General features: G+C 43.3%; 1 protein-coding gene across 1 annotated transcript; it reads right to left on the reverse strand.

Annotated features, from left to right (window-relative positions):
* Positions 1-336: 336 nt before the first annotated feature.
* Positions 337-19,601, reverse strand: LOC308588523 (tigger transposable element-derived protein 1-like; the record flags this gene model as incomplete). The annotated part of the gene is made up of 4 exons (XM_081196930.1): positions 19,432-19,601; positions 17,694-19,257; positions 10,107-10,222; positions 337-473 (listed from the first exon to the last, which is right to left on the reverse strand). The coding sequence occupies exons 2-4, from the start codon at positions 19,229-19,231 to the stop codon at positions 337-339; spliced, it is 1,791 nt and encodes a 596-aa protein (XP_081053056.1). The 5' UTR covers positions 19,232-19,257; positions 19,432-19,601.
* Between the last annotated feature and the right edge of the window lie 469 nt (positions 19,602-20,070).

A 20,070-nucleotide genomic window follows, 5' to 3' on the forward strand; every position in this document is an offset into this window, starting at 1 on the left:
ATTCCCTTATTCCTAATAGGATTCCTTGCAAGAAAAGGGAAAGGTTGTCAGCTATGACAAATAGAGATGCATTTTAAATAAAAGCACACATTCTACTCATGTAGAAACATGCTGATTCCTGGACCACCCGCAGGCCGGATTTAGAAGGCAATTGGGCCAGATCCGGCCCCCGGGCCTTAGTTTGCCTACCCATGGAAAAGCCCAATAAAGACAGCATGCTCAGTAGCCACAGAAGGACTATAAGTGAAAAAGAAAAATATGTGATGGTGCACTGCAAAACTTTGTTGCAGCTCCCACAGCTGACACAGAAAGGATTTGAATCTCTAGATCATGTCTTTAGACAACCCAGGCAGTTACAGGCTTCACAACCACAGCTGTCATGACTTTGTAGACCTTGAAAATTGCTACTGGCAATACAGGGTCCTCTTGACTCAGCTGTAGAGTCCGTCCCTTTTTGCTTTGATTCCTGGATGCTAAGGGCAAAGAGCAAGAGGAAAGTCACCCCTATTGCTGGTCCCTTGGATCTTCCATGGCTTTTCAAAATGGGGGTTGTGTGCCGAGTTATAGTGCATGTTTTTGTTCCTAGATAAAGTTAAGGATGGTTTCAGACCACAAAAAATCAGCACATTTTAACAGCATGCAAAACTGGTTTAATCTAAGTGCAATCCTAGGCATGTCTGGAAGTAAGCCCTATTAAGTTCAACAAAACTTACTCCCATTTAACCTGCAGTCTCAAATTATCAGGCTCTAATTGACAAGACGAGTTTGTTGACATAATTTAAGGAGGGGCTTAATTTCTGGAGCTGAGAACACTCCAGGAAATTCAAAATCTGGATATATGTGTGCCCCAAATTTGGAAGTGAGCCAATGACACGCCTATATTTCCCTACATAAATCTTGTTTTCTTCCATAAGCCTGAAAAGGAGAGGATCACATCAGGTGAGATAAAGTGCTGACGCCACATCTTTCCTAGACCATGCAATAAATGGATTTCCCTGCCAGTGCACAGGCTGCCATTGTTATCATTTATGGCTACTACATTTCATGAAAATTTCCATTTCCAAAGGTAGATTTCAAAAATGCATCAATGCAGGTGTTGTCAGACACTTTAATATTGTTTCTGCTTCCTGATTGGTTGTGACTGGGGAAAAGATATATTCCGAGGTTGCCTCTTTCTTTCTTGTCAGTCCAGGTGAACCTTCGGGAAAGCTGACATCAGAATTGTTTTTGAAGAAAATGTGGTGAAATTCAAATAGTTGCAAATTAATGGTTGTACCATCATTACTGCACGAAAGGTAAATGGATAGTAAGTGGTGCCTGTATGAAAACTGTGCCCTCTGCTGTCTGACTGCTGTTTTGTGCACCATTCATCACAACCACGGAAGGCAAATATGAATGAGTAGAAACTGGAAACCAAATAGGGGCTTCCAAACCTGGTACAAAGCTATGCATCATGAGATGGGAGATGCGGGTGAAGAATGGGTGGCTTTTTATATTAGTCAACATGACAGTATATGCCAGAACAAAGCCTACAGATCCCCAAACCCCAGGAATATAACTTAAACTGAGCACTTGTGTGGTGGGGTGTTCATCCTCTCAATCATTTCTCAGTGAGCCTGGAAGAAAGGTGTTCATAGAAATTGCAGAGTTGGAAGGGACCCTCAAGGGTCATCCAGCCCAGCCCCATGGAATACAGGAATAATGCAGTGTCATTCTGTGTCTGTGAAGAATGAGACAAAGATGTTGGGGAGTCATTCAATAAGCATCTAGGAACCACAAGCTGGGAGTTCCAATGGAATATTTGCATCTGTGAGCGTCTGCTGTTGTGCAGCTATAACAAAGGACTTCCTCTATAATATCAAAATCTTTGCGCATACCTTGTGCTGCCTCTCTCTACACTCTCCCAAAGCACACCCTTTCCAGACTTCCGAAATGCCATAGCTCAACATCCACCTTTTAAATTAGCTGTCCTCACTCTGGAGTCATCAGTTACTAAAACGAAGAGATCGGCTAAATTATGTAATGGCATGCTCTCTCCCCCTTCCTCATTTTTCTTCTTCTGTTCCCTGATGTCACTGAATATACAACCATGCTGCCTGTTTCTCCCAGGGGTGCTGGGCACTGTCTGTGTGCAATTACCTGAACAATTTTCTCTGCGCCTTTGCCTCAAGACAGAGATCTTTAGAGTGGGCAATTACCGTGGCTGCTGCTAATGATGACAGCGCTTATTTATTTATTTAAAACATTTAACTCAGACTTTTAAGGGTATAGTTCTCATAATGCAACGTACAACAATGTGATAAAATACAGCAAGATGCATCAGAAGGATCTAAATTATAAGAATACTGCATTATAAGGCAGTGCCAGCCCTGTGCTGGCATTCTGCTTGTGTCTAAACCCTGCATGCGAGCAAGAGGGCAGGGAGAAGAACGGTGATCCCTCTGTCCCAACTCACGGCAAGGCAAATGTCTGAAACAAGGTTCCTCCTCTATTCCTGGAGGCTTCCAGCATGATTTCAAACCCCAATTATGCAATTATTTCCCGAGCCCATGGAAACCCACCACAAGTACAAGAGGCTTCCCACTTCAGACTCTGAGCCTGCACAAGTTGATGGGCGATGCAACGGGCGGTGGCATAGCGTGGGGCCACAGGGGCGGTTGCCCTGGGCACAAACTTGTTAGGGGTGCAAAATTTCAACACCTGGTGCTGTCACAAACCAGCTACATGCTTCCATCACTGGGCTCTGTTGATAACGGCTTCTCCATGTGAACCAGGAAGCGGCCTCCCCAGACAACAGAGCGACTCTTCTTAGCTCTGTGGCTGCAATCTCTTGGATGATGTGGATGCCGTTAGGCAGTTGAATGTGCAGGAGTACTCCATCCCTTACCCTCCCTCCCTCCTCCCTCCCTCCCTCCCACCTACTTCCGTGTGGCCCCGGGCACTGGCAACCCACACTACGCCATCAGTGGCACAGACACTGTTAAAGAAAGGATGTCTGGAATAAATTAGTTTTCAAGACATGCTCGAAGTGCCAGTGATAGATAGTTGGTTGATAGATATAGATAGATAGATAGATAGATAGATAGATAGATAGATAGATAGATAGATAGATGATAGATAGATGATAGATAGATAGATTAAAATAACCATATGAGGAGGAAGAAGAATACATAATATAATAAAAGAGTGTCAGTACTTGCACGATGCTTTTTCTAAGTGCTCAAAAGAAGCCTGGGGGACAAGGTATATGTTGGTGCTGAGAATGCCAAGTTCTCTACCACATGATGGCAATTAATGCCATATTGTAAGGATTCTACTTTATGAATGGTTGTAGTTGGGGCCTTAATCTCCATATGATTGAGAGCATTACTTCATACAATATTTCATTAATATTGTGTGTGTGTGTGTGTGTGTGCATTAAAGTTCAAATATCTTGTGTTACCGTATTTTTCGCCCTATAGGACACACTTTTTCCCCTCCAAAAATGAAGGGGAAATCTGGGTGTGTCCTATGGGGCGAATGCAGGCTTTTGCTGAAGCTTGGAGAGCGAGAGGGGTCGGTGCGCACCGACCCCTCTCGCCCTCCAGGCTTCAGGAACACATCCGCAGCCTAGGCAGCCCTGTGGGAGGTCCTGCAGGGATGTCTAGGGTGCGGATAGCAGCCTGCCACCTGGCGCTAGGGGCGCCCTGAAGCAGAGCGCCCCTCGCGCCAGGCAGACATCCGCAGCGTGGGGAGCCCTGCAGGAGTTCCCTGCAGGGCTCCCCACGCTGCGGATAGCAGCCTGCCGCTCGGCAGGCGGGGCGCCCTGAAGCTGTGCGCCCCTTGCGCCAGGCAGACATCGGCCAGCCCCACAAGCTCGGGGGACAGCAGGGAGGCGCAGCGCCGCCATCCCACTGTTCCTCGACCTGGTTCGGTTTCCCCGACCTGCTTTGGGGGGGGGGAAATAAAGGGGGGAAATTTCCTTTATTTCCCCCCCAAGAAACTAGGTGCGTCCTATGGAACGGAGCGTCCTATGGGACGAAAAATACGGTAATTCACAAAACCTAAACACCTAGGGGCCATACAATTTGTTAGGCTTCACCTCCATTACTGCACATCAGGATCCCCTAAGATTCAATCAGCCTTTACTAGGGACTGAGACTTTAGCCTAGTAGGCCCTGCCCTGTGGAACTCCCTGCCAGCAGAAGTTCCACAGGAATCATTCCTCCCTTTTTTTAGACGTCCTCTAAAAATGGTGTTATTCAGACAAGTCTTTGCAACAATAAATTCTTTCTTTTGCTAGCCAGCACTGATTTCTTTTTTGTTTTTCTTTTTACTGATGTGTAAATTGATTGGGGTTTTTTTTGCTCTTTTTGTGATTTTGCACTGCATACGCCACCTTGTATTTTTACAAAGCGGCAAATTTCTAAACATCTTAACACAGAACCACTGCCTGTAAAAGTCACAAACTTTCATATAACCAATTTTTGGGGAAAGTGCTGGTAACTATCATGTTCATTTTTTAGGCATCTTGTATGCAAGGGTACAAATTCTGCCAATGTTCAAAGCAAACCGTGGGGCGTTGGGGGTGATCCAAAGAAATAACTGGTTTTGTTCTATCCCACTATGAAGAAATCATAGGTGTATTAGCAGAAGCAAGTATTAAATGGCAATGTCGTTTTAAGTGGATTCATGCTACTTTGTGTTGAGGGGGAACGTTAACAAAATCCAAATGTTCTGCATCCATCCATTACCCGTGACCTCTTTCGATTTAGTGGTTCTTGTTTTAATTTATATGCCTAAAATGAAACAGATTGAATCCCCCTACAATCTCCTTGCTTTTCTAGTTAGGAAATTTATTCACAGATTGTGTGCTGCACTCAAGGGCAGAGAACAAACAATTGTGCATAGATATAGATGATATAAATATAGATATAGATATAGATATAGATATATGCATGCACACATTCCTAGTGTATTTGCTTTTTACACTTTCTTCCACATTACACATTGTAAAACATTTGGAGGAAGAACATAAAGAAATGCTGAGATTTCACAAATCTTGCCCTGTTTTTATTTCCTGTCTTTCCTCTGCACCTGTTTGTTGTTTTACATGACATGAATCAGCAATAAATGTAAACCTGCCCTTTCTCCAACCATGACTTTGAAGGTTAAAAAGGAAAAGGCACCTATCTACCCTTTTCTTTCGTTTCTTTTTCTTTTAACCAGCAAGCTGACTTAAATTCACAGGCGAAGCTGTGGTCAGAGGCCCCTCCCTACAAATATAACATTGTAGATACAGTCAAACCTTGGTTCCCAAATGCCCCCATTTTGGAACGTTTCGGCTCCTGACCACCGAAAACCCGGAAGTAAATGCTCCAGTTTTCAAACGTTTTCCGGAAGCCAAACGTTCAACACGGCTTCCGCTTGAGTGCAGGAAGCTCTTGCAACCAATCGGAAGCAGTGCCTCAGTTGTCGAACATTTTAGAAGCCAAACAGGCTTCCAGAATGGATTACGTTCGACAACAAAGGTTTGACTGGGCTGGATTAACCATTATCCAAAATAAGTACATGCTTAGTGCATCAAGGGAAGGGGCACACCACAGAAATGACCTAAGCCGATTAGTTTTGAGGATCTGATCAAAGGCTTTGCAATTAGGAAAAGTAGGAGAAAAAAATTCAAATATAAATTAAGTGGAAGTATACAAAAATAAACATTATTTTCCATCTTACTGTAGGTTTTGTTTCGTTTTGGAAAATAAAATTTTATTGAAATGGTTATTATTGGGTTTTTTTATTTTGAATTAGTTATATATCTTTTACGTGCTTAGGGCTTTTAAAGGCCTTAATCCGGCACTAGCCTTCACATCATGATGCCTTTGTGAAGGTGGGCGGCAAAGGCCTCATAATGCCCGGCCCAATTTCTTGGGCTCCGTAGCAGAAGAAAGGCAGGACACAAATGGGGGGGGGGACCCTTGAATCATACTCCCATGGAAGTTTACAAAAAGAATACTTACAAAGAGTTGTGCAACCTGCGATAAGACTGTCTGCACTGCAAGGGGGCAATTTCAGGATTCCTTTTCCTGCACCAGACTCATCCTTCTTAAGCTCCACCTTCTCTGTCTTTCACTGACTCATCAACAAATCCAGGTATACATTAAAATTCTCCACCCCAAGATCTTTATATCATTTTTCATCCAAGGCTATATATACATGTTTGCCTTTCCCACATTTACCAATCTTTCACCTCCCATACGGTTTTCTCATATCCTACAACATGTCACGACGAAAAAACAGGATGCACTCCTGGACAAGTTCCATGACCTGTGCAATATCATTGCCCCCCAAAAGTGCTTTCTCAGGCACAATGCCCAAAAAGATGCATTTTGGGGCACAGTCCAAGATCGCAACCCCTATGGTGCCTAAAATGGCTACCAGACTAGTGGAAGAAAAAATGGTATGTTCCGGTTTTACCATGACACTTAATGACAGTTTTCTGGCGGCTCAGAGTGGCTGGGGCAGCCTAATCAGATGGGTGGAATATACCGTATTTTTTGCTCTATGAGACTCACCTTTTCCCTTCTAAAAAGTAAGGGGAAATGTGTGTGCATCTTATGGAGCGAATGCAGGCTGCACAGCTATCACAGAAGCCAGAACAGCAAGAGGGATTGCTGCTTTCACTGCACAGCGATCCCTCTTGCTGTTCTGGCTTCTGAGATTCAGAATATTTTTTTTCTTGTTTTCCTCCTCCAAAAACTAGGTGCATCTTGTGGTCGGGTGTGTCTTATAGAGCGAAAAATACGATAAATAGTAACATTATTATTATGGAACAGGATGTCCATATTTTTATGTTGGGGGGCATGGAGTTATGCTGTGGGCTGAAATCCTATACTCACTTCCCTGGAAGTAAGCCATACTGAATTCACAGGAACTTCTGAGTAGGCATGTCTAGAATTGTACTGCTAGTCTATGAGCAACCATATCACTTCTCCAGAGGTTCAGTATTTTAAGCTGTTTAAATTGCAAACAGCTTGGGGGCAGGGGCTGTTTGTATCTAGGGCATTTTGCACATGGTGACTGGTGCTAGATAAAGCCATTAGCACTGCAATGCTGTAATATGAATAACAAGCAATCATAATTTTAAAATATTTTAAACAGCCTTAGGAGCTGGCTGCAATAAAAGATCTCCGAGATTTTCCCACCAGCAAAAGCATTATAAATTATAGAAGTTATAATAAAAATATCATAACTATCCTTGCTCAGTGAAAAAACAAGAAAAGAAAGAGAATGCTAGTCTAAGAAGCAGCACAGGGACAGTTTAGAGAAAACAACAGCACTGGCAAAGCAAAGTACAGCCCAGTTGTCAATTGTGTTGTCAATCCAGTGATTGTAGCACCTAAATCAACATTCAGAATCGGCACATACTGCAAAGGCAGGAACTATGCAATTTGATTTTGGATGGGTGTGGACGATTTCTTAGTGGGTAACTTATGAATATTATATGTAAACTTCAGGTACCATGGACAGAGGCTATCCTTGTCATCTTCCTCTATCATGGGCACAGCCTAGCCTTCCCCAGCCTGGTGTTTTCCAGATGTTTTGGACTATTGCATGATCAATGGTCAGCAATGATGGAGTTGTAGTCCAAAACATCTGGAGGGCACCAGGTTGGGGAAGGCTGTCATAGACTATAGCAGGAGAATGACATCTCCCATAGTTCCTTGGACCTTCTTACCCAGCATTAAGGGAGACAGAGAAGGAAGGAAGGAGGGAAAGGAAAGTGGAAGGAATGGGGAGCATTTGAGGGGACCTTGTGAAGAACATTTTTACAGGTCCTCAGATTACTTTGAAAAAAATGCAGGTTTTGTCATTTTTTTTAAAAGATCCCACATAGAATTGTAGAGTTGGAAGGGGCCACAAGGGTCATCTAGTCCAACTCCCTGCAGTGCAGGAATATTTTGCCCAATGTGGGGCTCAAACCCACAACCCTGAGATTAAGAGTCTCATGCTCTACTGACTGAGCTATAACATCATTTCTGAGAATCTGAAGAAATCTTGGGAGGAATCACCCATCCCTTCTTTTAACAGTTCTGAGGCATTGCTTTTCTACAATTCTCAGGAGATGAAAGGGAGGTTTCACATAGGACTTAATAATGACCTTGTCCAGGGCCAAAATCTTTCCATAACATCTAGCCACAAGTAAGTTCCGTTCATGGCAGCCGCCATCAACACATGGACAACGTAACACAAAATAAGTAATGGGTGGATCTCAAATATACCGTAAATCCTTTGGATATCCTTTGCATCTCAGCTAACAGCATTGCACTATGGAACACAGACCAGGAAAATGTTGCTTTGTATCTCAGTTCTCCTGTTGTTTTTGTGTTATATTGTTGTGACCTGAAAAAGGGTAAAAAATAAAACAAAATAAGTAACTCTCGTTCAGCAAAGGTCCTTTTTAATGGTAATTGAAAGCTTCCTGTTTGCAGGCACATCCCATTTTATTGCTTCCCACATCAACATGGTTGGGTGATAAGAGCTAAATCGACATTTAAGTTGCATATTTAGTCAGACTCCCTGGGGTGCAGGGTATAATTATTTGTTTCTTTCCATTATGGTGCATTAGTGATATTCTTCTGTAATGGAAAGAAAGAGAAAAAATGGAAATAAAAGAGTGACTTAATACCCCTCCCCATAGGTGACAAAACCTACTAATAAGGTGATATCCAAGAGTCATTTTTCTAGCTGTAATAAAGTGGGCAGAATTTGCAAACTGGAAGTTTTCAGATAAAGGAACAGTTCCCATTAAAAGCTCTAGTATGTTTTTCCTTGCCTATTATTCTTTTGCATGTTATGGCTCTCTCACACACACACCCAGTATGACATTTTGCCAAAGATCAGGTCAAAAAAGATAGAGGACAGTAAAGAAAATGGCATTTTGCTCTCCTCCCCTCCCCCGCCTGTACAAAGCTAGTGAACAAAATTTTACTGCTAGGTGCTAGCATGAAAGCAAGCTGAGTGATCAGAGTAGGAGCAAACACATATGAGATTTAGGAGTAAGGGTGTCTGCAGACGGTCATTATTTTGTGGGAGGGATTAAAGTGTAAACTGGAAATTGAGATTTGTGTAATTGAAGTGGACTGGTGTGCTCTGTCAGCCTAGCACAAGAGACTCATGTTAAAAAGAAAGAAAGGATATTTTGCAGTTAGAAAAGTGACTCGGAAATGCATTGAAAAGTGTGGTTTAAATGAATGATTAATGGGAAGGCATATAAACATCCTGCAAGCAGCAAATCAGGAAGAATGCTTGTGGTCCTATAACTGTCCCTCCCCACCAAACAAAATCAGAGCAAATGTTCAGTAAAGGCTGAACATAGCCTAATCTCTGCAAAGGTTTGTGCAAGTGAATCAGGGTGAATTTTCAATGAACAGGTCACCTGGGGGAGCCCAAAGGCTACCAGGTCAGATGGACCCAGATTCATTTTCATTCTCAAAATTCAGCACTGCCTCAAAAGGTAGGTTGTGAACCATTACATCATGGCCACTGCACAGTTGAATGTTTCTCTGCACCATTGCTGGAGCGCAAAATGCTACAACCCAACTTCATTAGCTGCTATCAAATATTTAAATCAAAGAGAACTCACAGCCCTGAGTTGTGAACAACGGCATCCCGCGCCCTGGGATTCGTCTGTTGCTTTCAGACAAGGGCCTACCTAATTCATGCACCCTGTGGATGACAGAAGTGTTATTTTTCCTCTGACATGATTCAGAAACCAGGTCACTCTCATTGAAAATGAGCCAGGCTGTTGAAAGGTGGCACCATACGGTATTCATCAGCTGCGCCCAGAACAAACATCTCTGCATCATGCACGGCATAGTGAGCTGGCGAGATATTTTTACTGGTAATCTCCCAGATGAGAAGGCTTGCTATGGCACCTCAGCAATGATAGTCAGAGAAACAGTCTGGCAACCCAGGTTACCATTTTTAAATGATAGGAATAAATGAACTTGCTTTTTACCTGCTCAAACAAAACATATTGTTGGGGCTCAGAAAGACAAAACAACTGTGTTTGAATTATTATTATTTGGGGGGGGATATATCCTGTATTTAACATATACTTCACTTACCAATGAAGTTCATTGGTACTAAAAAGTCTGGGGGAGGCTGGGATCCATTCATGCCATGTTTGTTCTCGTATGTGATTGGCTGATTATTGCTAGCACTCTTCTGTGGCAGAGCAGGACTGTGACAAGGATATAAAGAGTTACTTTATCAGTTCAAATCTTTTAGGTACCATGAGCTCTCTGGTCAGAGCTAGCTAGCTAGCTATTTATTTATTTATTTATTTATTTATTTATTTATTTATTTATTTCATAACATTTATACCCTGCTTGTTTGTGAAAAGAAACAAAAATCTTCAAAGTGGTTTACAAAAGATAAAACAGCAAAATAAATAAAAATTCACAGCTACACTTCAAAACATACAAAAGTTAAAATACTGAAACAGATAAAAATCACCCCAATTTTCTTAAATATCTAGGTAGGCTTGCATAAACATGAATGCTTTTAGCAGGCACTGAAAGTAACAGAGTGAAGGGACCTGCTTAATCTCAAATGGCAGGGAGTTCTTACAAATGTGCAACTGGTATTATTTTCTTCTGAATTAATTCAACAGAATTTATATACCGCTTACTCAGCAGAGATGTCTCAGTGGTTTTTATTCATTGACTTAGCAAAACTTATATACCACTTGATTGTCATAAGACCTCTAAGAGGTTTATAAGAAGTTAAAAACAGTTAAATGCAAGTAGTTAAAATATTTAAAAGGGAATTAAAATCAGTGGCAGACTAAAAAGAAATTAAAGCACATTAACAAAAATGTTTTAAACATGCACCCAAAGTAATCCAGAGAAGCTGCCTGATGTGACATGGCAGGGAATTCCAAAGAATGATTTAAAAAATATATATATAATCCCACTTTAACAATCTGAAGACATCTGTATCGGGAAGTTTTAATGTTTGACATTTTATTATGTTTTTATATGTGCTGGAAGGTGCCCTGAGTGGGCGGGGTATAAATAAAATCATCATCATCATTCCTTTTAGCCAGGAAAGCATTGTTTGTGAATATTGTTGATATGGCATAGAATGTGAAAGAGAGGTATCTTCAAGTCTGTATTCTTCCGGAGACTTTTTCTTCCTCTTTCCTTGGAGGATAATACAACATGTTGGAGATCCATGCCTGGATTTCCAGACGTCCTTGTTTTTCCTTTAACAGTGGAGGGAGGGAATGTCAAACCCTTTCCCCTTGCTGCTATTTTCCTAATATAAATCCAAAACTGCTGCTAGACATGCAATAGAAAAAATTAAACCCATTTTCCATGAAGAGGATGAATGATGGGTTTTTTAAAGGGTAATTTAGACAGGGAATGAAAGGGGGAGAATAGGGCTGAATTCCCCTCTTCCATGCCCCAAACTGCTGTGCCAATCAAATTCAGAGCCTCAACATATATATTGGAATGAAAAAAGTCAAAATATTGGCCTGGGATCCTATTGTGGATTTCCCATCAGTTTAGCTAAGAGGATGCAACAAATTTAAAAGTGAATTTGTCACTTACAGAATTGACCAAGGGTCTTTCTAGAACCCCAGAAGAAGTCTAGCGTTGTCTGCCATGCCGTCATAAGTTCCATGTGTTCTCATCCATAAAAAGCAGTCTCCGTACTCACGTATTTTTCGCTCTATAAGACGCACCAGACCATAAGACACACCTAATTTTTGGAGGAGAAAAACAAGAAAAAAAATATTCTGAATCCCAGAAGCCAGAACAGCAAGAGGGATCGCTGTGCAGTGAAATCAGCAATCCCTCTTGCTGTTCTGGCTTCAACGATAGCTGAGCAGCCTGCATTCGCTCCATTAGACGTACACACATTTCCCCTTACTTTTTAGGAGGGAAAAGGTGAGTCTTATAGAGCAAAAAATACGGTATTCTACTTGCACCACAACCACCTGTTTCCCCTCTTGAATGCTTGCTCATGATTCAGCCTCGCATGCCAAATAACCCTCTCCTCACTCCCCAGATGGTCTTGGCAGGAAGAATTGGTGCTTGCGTTGTTGAAAACTGTGGAGTCACTTTTAATTACCATATCTGGGATCCCTTTTTCCATCAGCAATGCCAGGAGTCGCCATAGCCTCCAGAGGAGAAAATGTGAATCCCATTCCCTCTGCCCTTAGCTATTATCTCCAATTTACATCTAAACTAGTTTTTCAAGCCACTTTAAATGCTGCTCGTTTCCACCTTTATTTCAATGCAAATGCATTAAAAACTTTATCCTTCCCATGCTTAAATCTTGCATGCTTTCTTTTGCTTCTTGTTTCAGTCATACATTGTTTTTCAACTAAAGCTTTTCTTTCCAACCAATTATTATTTCTGGTGTGTTTTCCAGAGCATTCCAAAATGGCATCTGATTATACATAAAGCCTCAGAATGGAGCTCTGTCCCCAACCCCCCTTCATTAAGGACACAAAGGATCCCTGCGTGAGCCAAACAGCACTTTGTGATTTAATACAGCTTTATATTCTAAATCGCAGCCTGGCTTTTTGCAAAGCAGATTCTGGAGTGAATCAATGCATTTTCCGGGTTGCCAGTGAGCACCCTTTGCTAACTCCAACCAATTCTGTCACTCCACACAATTAGCATTTGATTAAGCAGCCCCAGCACACACAGACTCCTCTCACCACCATGCGCTCGGAGTGCTGTGATAATTCCTGAGTGGAAGGAGCGCAAGAAAGAATATTATTCTTCAGGAAGAAAAATTGCAGGTTCTCTATTAGTGGGAAAGAAATGTGCAGATCCTAATTATTCTAAAGGCTGCCTCTTCTCGTGGGATGTTTTACTAAAGTTTTGGGAATACTTCTGTTGTGTCTAAAAATGGAAGCACTTATATATTTATCCACAGAGAAAAGCAGGCATATAGCCTCATAAATCTAGAGTTGCCGGCGCTCCATGGTCATAAGCCATTACTTTCAAAGAGGTTTATAGCATAGATAGGCTCTAAGAAAGGGGACTCCTATACCATCTGCTAGCATTTTGTTCATAAGCAGGGTATGAACTGTGAAGCCACATGAAGTCAGCCACTTCCTATGTAGGTCTGGGCCTGGTCAATGCCTTGAAACCTCATGGACACTGCTTTGGGTTCCATGACAGTAGAAAAACAGGGTATATGGGAGTTTAATATGGAATTGGGGCTATTCATGCACTCACGTTTCTGAAGTGTCCACATGACAATGTCAGCAAAATGTTAGTCCATGCTTTAATCTGGATTTCCTCTTATCATGGAAAAGCTGGTAAGTTAAAATAAGCCATTATACATCTGCAGGCACTGCTGGTGTGACAGCTTTTTAGTGTGTGTGGGGGGGTGTTCTTTTGGAGGGGTGACTGGTTTGTCACTTGCCTTGTGATATTTTGGTGTGTGGCCTCTAAATGTGACACCCCTACCTTCATTTGTGCCTCATCTGAACACAACCTAGGAGCTTTCCTGTTTCCAGCGGTTGCCACATGTTGAAACCATATTCCAATTTCCACAGCCCAGGTAAAAGATGCTGCTGTCTCAAGATCTCTTCAGAGTACATGTAGGGGATCACCTCAGAGACTCTAATCACAATACATACAGTGGAGTAATTTTTTTTAAAAAAAGAAATAAATATAGAGGTCTTGTTCAAGACACCTTTACTTGGGCAAGTCTTGCTCAGGTAGATATCACTTCAGTGCAAGACCTTAAAAACAAAATTAAAACCCAAAATTAAAATCCAAATTAAAATCCAATATGGATAGCTCACCTACCCTCTCCCCCAACAGCTTCCATTTTGCCCACAAGTTAACTAAGTATAAAATAACTGGTAACCTTATTAATATTATCATTATTGTTATTAAGTACATTGTGAAATATTGGACCTGAACAGCCATTTTGCGATATTTGACCCCTCTCTAGAAGCAGCCAGGGTTGTGAGGCTGAAGAGTTTCAATCAGCTGCAATTCAAGACTGGATTCATCATAAAGATTGTGCATGGTGACTTTTCTTTGCCTAATGTCAGGATGCTGTCAGTGAATCCCAGCTGTTGCCCAGGAAAGTATAAAGACAAGGGAAGATTTCTTACTGTCCTTTTTTTATTCAGTATTTACAGAGAGAGGCTATATGTAAAACCCAGCCTCTTGGGTAATGGCGTTGTCCTGAGTGAATCTCCACACACACCCATACCTGTCTCTCCCACTTCCTCATTTGTCTCCTCTACAAGTGCTGCTACATCTTTGAGCTCTTTGCTCTCCCACTTTCAAGGCTCCTTGGGTTCTGAGGGGGGGTGTCTAGAACGCTTTCTAATTTCCCAACTTTCCCCCCTCATCTGCCTCTGAGTTGCAACCTCCCTCAAATCCCTGTTGTAAATCTATACTGTCTTCCTCTTCCTCCTCCCCGGAGGGGTCAGGCTGGGGAGGCAGTCTCCACCACTCCTCCTCTGCCCAGTCCCTGACACCTAAGGGAGGTATATTGGACATGCTTTACTTCCCTGTTTGAAAATATGACTTTGCAATAGTGGCTGGTGTGGTGGGACAAAGCCACAGAATGGCCCCTGCAGCACAAGTGTTGCTGCAACTTATCTGGAGGGTGCTGAAATTGAGTACTTCTGCTGGCCCACCCCAGGACTATTCAGATAAGCAAAACTGGTCCCAGGAGGCACTGCCCCACCATACCAGCCCTCAAGTCCAATTTTGCCACTTCTGTGGCTTTGTTTCCTTAGTAGCCTTCATGATCATGTCTCTAGACTATGGAAGTCTCTCCCCTGAGAGACTCATCCTCCTTACTCCACCTGCTCTTTAAGAAAGCCTTTGATTTGATAATCGGCCCGTTTTATTTTGCTCACTGACTCGTTTTATTCTGCGACGTCTTTTATTGTTAGTGTCTCCTGCTGCTAGTTTTAATGAGGATATATTTTCTATGCCTTTATTTTGTTGTTGTTTTGAATTTGTTTTATGATTTATTTTTTGTCTTTCACGTATGATGTATTTTCACAACTATGAGTCCGTTAACTGTCCTGGGCAGTTGGAAAAGGGAGAGTATAAACTGGTTAAAGTAACTAACTAAAAAATAATAATAATAATAGTACAGACTTCCGGAAAGCAATAGAATTTGCACCGAGCATGGAACTGTCATAATATATTTCACTTCTGCAGGAGGTTTGCTGGGCTGTCTCCTGCAAAATGTAATTAATTGCTGGAAAGCATTTAAACCAAGTGACCCAAAGCTTCAGTCTCTGTAACGTTCCTTCCTGATGCAGTCTGCAGTAGAAGCGACACCCAGCCAGCCAGCCAGCCTTATACTATGTGTGAGCATCTTTATTTTTTTCTTTATAAGAGAAGGTAGGATTCTCCCATTTTCCACGCTGCTGGAACTTGCCCTCATTCTGCCTGCTGGAAGAACTGCCATTTATTTTATTTATTCATTTATTTTGATTTACAACTTTCACCATCCCACTTGCTTGGCGTGGCTACCCAAGAACTGCATATAGCTAAATGGGTTGCTTTTACTGCTGAACACACTGCATTGGTCCCCACTGCCAGTAAAATGACACTGACTCTTTCTAGGTACCTAGTGGAGAGAGGTCTTTGTCCTTTATTATAGGCACTGTCTGCACGATAGGTTAACAGAGTCTGTGACCCTGAACCTGCCTCCTTGGGGTGGGAGTGCCATTTCAGCCAAGGGCTGAAACAATATATGCTTTCAGGTTTTTTGTGGGGAAGGGAGTCGTTGCCAAAAGCCACATGTTGAAATATCAAACACATGTTAATTTTAAAATATTTTATTTTTTGTGGAAAAGCAAGATCAATTGCTGCAGTGGCATTGAGCAGTTTGGCAAGAAGCGCAAGCTGCAGCTGTTAAAAGCTCCTTGCAGGTTGGTCACAACTGCACAGATCCTTGGCTACTCAGAAATAAGCTTTGGCAAGAATGTGAAGTTGCTAACCTCTCCAGCACATAGATTCTAACCCTAAGCATGGTCAACTCACTAAGCTCTACAGAACATATTTCCTAGGAATGTCTAGGAATGGACTGCAGCCTTTGTGTGCTTTTACATGACCTGCATGTTGAGCATTCATCCTGGTTTGTTTGCAGAGTAATTAGACAGTGGTGGCTATTTAATGAGCATTCACTTAGATTCGTTTGCAGGGTGGTGAAACGACACTGAGTCAAAGCAAATGTTCCCACATTTTCCGCTGCATTTCGCCTGGCGCTATCCTTATCACAAAAAAGTTTGACCTTTTGGAGAAGCAGTCTTGTTGCACAAGAGCTCCAGATCAGCTTTCCCTGCACAGCCAACATTGTGACTGAATCCCATTGACACCACAAATCCAGCAGCAATCCAGACACAGAAGAACAGGCTGCAAACACACCCAATATGGGACCTGATCAAGTTAAGGGTTCTGAAATGACCACTGGAGAGAAGGAGACCAAAAGGACTATCAGCTTCCTGAAGAACCTCACAGACCGTCAGAGTTTATAGGGCCAGAGCTCGGACCAGGCTCCTTCCCCTGAGGAACCAGGTGCTTCCCACATTTCATTGGTCCAGCAGCACAAGGAGCACATCAAAATGGAGGCTACAGAACAGAGGGGGATACCCATATTCAGACCAGCTGACTGGTCTTTTAAAGTTCTGAAGTTCTCTACAATGGGGTACAGCCAGGAGGAGGAAGTCTGGAGAATTGTTTATTTGCTGAATAAAACAAAACAGGGTCCATCCACAGTTTTGTTTGTCCTTTGATTTCCAGGCACAGCTCCAAGAGGTTTTTCTTTCTTCCCGCCACTTTCCCCGGGAAAACCTGCTGTTTATTGCTGAATTGAAAGAAACATCAATCTGGTTTTCTGTGTGTTGACATTTGTTCTGATTCAGCAGAAAACAGTCAGTTTTCCCAGGGAAAGCAGTGGGAAGAAAGAAAAACCTCTTGGACCTGTGTCTAGAAAAAGCTTCATTAACATGTGACCCCGATATTCAGGATCCTGCCCCGCCTCCCAAACTGATGCTAAAGTAGCTCTTAAAAATCACGGGGCAAACAGAGGAAATCAGGGGATAAAGGGAGGTATGGATGAGCCTGTAGTACAGAGGCTTAAAAAGTATTTTTTCTCACTTGGAGCTATCCATGGTCTGTTCACCTTGCCTCACGCCTCCAGACTTGCTGCTGTCTCTCTGTGGCTTCTGATATCACACCAGAATACAGTGGTGCCCCGCAAGACGAAATTAATTCGTTCCGCAATTTTTGTTGTCTAGCGAATTTTTCGTCTTGCGAATCACGAAATCCCATAGGAATGCATTGAAAATCAATTAATGCGTTCCTATGGTCAAAAAAAGTCCAAACAAAGCCAGATTTGGTACAACAACCGTTTATTAACTGCTCTTTAAAGTCACACATACTGTAAAGAGCAGTTCAAAAATTGAAGGGAAAATAAATTAACTTTATAAACATAACAGAAAAACATTTAAAAATCAACAAAGTGCACAGTACATTTTCTAAGACTCTGGGGGACCACTCGAAGAAGGCTCCTCTTCCACTCTTTGCTTCTTGGTCAAGAACCTGTCCATAGTCTGCTGCTTCATCCGCCTTTTCAGCAGCTCCCTGAGAGGCGACATGACCCTCGTATCATAAAAGTTCCCAGCGTCATGTGCCACATGCTTCTCAGGGTGGTGTAGATCTGCAAAAGTCTGCACCTCCTTCCACTTCAGGCAAATGTCCTTCAGTTTTTCGGAGGACAGCCGTTCCTCAGTTGCTTCCTCCTCTTCCAGTGAGGCCTGCTCCTGCGCAGCCTCTGCCTGCAGTTCGACCAGCTCCACGGTGGTCAGCTCGTCGTCGTGCCCCTCTACCAGCTCGCAGACGTCCTCCTCCGTGACCTCCAGGCCCATGGTCCTCCCCAAGGCAACAATGTCCTGCACCACTGTTGACTCTGGTGCATCAGAGTCACTTGGTGCCACACAGTCCGGCCACAGGCTGCGCCAAGCGCAATTCAAATTTCTCTGGCTGATCCCTTTCCAGGCCGTGTTGACCATCTTCAAGCAGGTGACGATGTCGAAGTGGTCCTTCCAGAATTCCCGCAGGGTGATGGTGGTGCAGTCAGTCACCTCGAAGCATCGCCTGAAAAGCTCCTTGGTGTAGAGTTTTTTGAAATTGGCGATGACCTGCTGATCCATCGGCTGGAGCAGTGGCGTGGTGTTAGGAGGCAGGAACATGATGTTGATGAAGCTGAACTCCTCCAACAAGTCCACCTCAAGGCCTTTAGGATGGGCAGGAGCATTGTCCATCAGAAGCAAAGCCTTCAGCGGCAGGTCGTTGTCCAGCAGGTACTGCTTGACAGCAGGGCCAAAAGCAAGATTGACCCAGTCCACAAACAGCACACGTGTGACCCAAGCCTTGCTGTTGGATCGCCACATGACACTCAGCCGCTCCTTGTCGATCTTGTGTCTCTTGAAGGCCCGTGGGTTCTCCGAGTGGTACACCAGCAGGGGCTTGATCTTCAGGTCGCCGCTTGCGTTGGCACAGAAGAGCAGGGTCAGACGGTCCTTCATGGGCTTGTGGCCAGGCAACTTGGCCTCCTCCTGAGTGATGAAAGTCCTTTTGGGCATCCTCTTCCAAAACAGCCCGGTCTCGTCGCAGTTGAAGACCTGCTGTGGAACGTAGCCCTCCGTCTTCACAACCTCCAGGAACTCCGCTGCAAAGTCTTCAGCCGCAGGAACATCAGAACTGGCAGCCTCTCCATGCCTGACCACGCTGTGGATGCCAGATCTTGTCTTGAACCGGTCAAACCAACCTCTGCTTGCCTTGAAGTCTTCTGGCTCTGCTGAGGTTCCTGGCTGCTCCTGGATGAGGTCAGCGTGCAAGGCCTTGGCCTTCTCACAAATGACGGCCTCAGACACTGTGTCCCCTGCACGCTGCTTCTCTTCTATCCAGATGAGCAGCAACTTCTCGACCTCCTCCAGGACAGCTGGGCGGTTCTTCACGATCCTGGTGACTCCCTTGGCTGCATCAGTCGCCAGGATCTTCTCCCTCATCTTCAGGATGGTCCCGATGGTTGATGGATTCCTCCCGTACTCCCTGGCGATGTCCGTCACACGCATTCCGCCGTCGTGCTTCCGGATGATCTCCTTCTTCATTTCCAGCGTCACCTTCTCCTTCTTCCTCTCGCCGGCCACCGCAGCAGCAGTCTTCTTAGGTCCCATGGCAGCACAGCTCTTACCTTCGTAAACTCAGAAACAGAAAAAAAAATCAGTGATGTGCTTCAAACCCAAAAAATACAAAAGCACCCAGCCACCCACCACACAGAAATTAAAACCCAGAACCAAGGCCTTGAATCCCAAGCACCCCAACCCCAAATCCAAAATTCAAAAACCCCAAAAAAAGTTTTAAAAGTTTAGCTTACCAAATGGATGAAAGAGAAGTTCTGGAAAAGCTTCAACAATCAATCACCGAAGTCCTCAGAAACCTCAAATGGCTGCAAAATAAGTTTAGGAAAAGCTTCAAAAATCACCAATGTCTTCAAAAACCTCAACTGCTCCCACAGACACCCACCCACCCACAACACAGAAATTGCAAACCCCTCCCCAACTGCTCCCCCAGCCCCTCCCCAACTGCTGCAAACCCCTCCCCAACTGTTCCCCCACCCAGACGAAAAAAAATTTCAAAAAATAACAACCTTGCCTAGTGGTCACAGAAAATCATAAAAATTCCCAAAAAACCCCAAATGGTCCCAGATTTCTGCAGAAAACTCCCCAACTGTTCCTCCAGCCAGCCAGCACTCAGAAATTCAAACTCAGGAAAAAAAAATTGAAAATAAACAACCATGCCTAGTGGTCACAGAAAATCATAAAAATTCCAAAAAAAACCCCAAATGGTCCCAGATTTCTGCAGAAAACTCCCCAACTGTTCCCCCAGCCAGCCAGCACTCAGAAATTCAAACTCAGAAAAAAATTTGAAAATAAACAACCTTGCCTAGTGGTCACAGAAAATCATAAAAATTCCAAAAAAACCCCAAATGGTCCCAGATTTCTGCAGAAAACTC

This window comes from Podarcis bocagei (genome assembly GCF_964188305.1).
Source record: "Podarcis bocagei genome assembly, chromosome: 6".
In the NCBI taxonomy this organism is placed as follows: domain Eukaryota; kingdom Metazoa; phylum Chordata; class Lepidosauria; order Squamata; family Lacertidae; genus Podarcis; species Podarcis bocagei.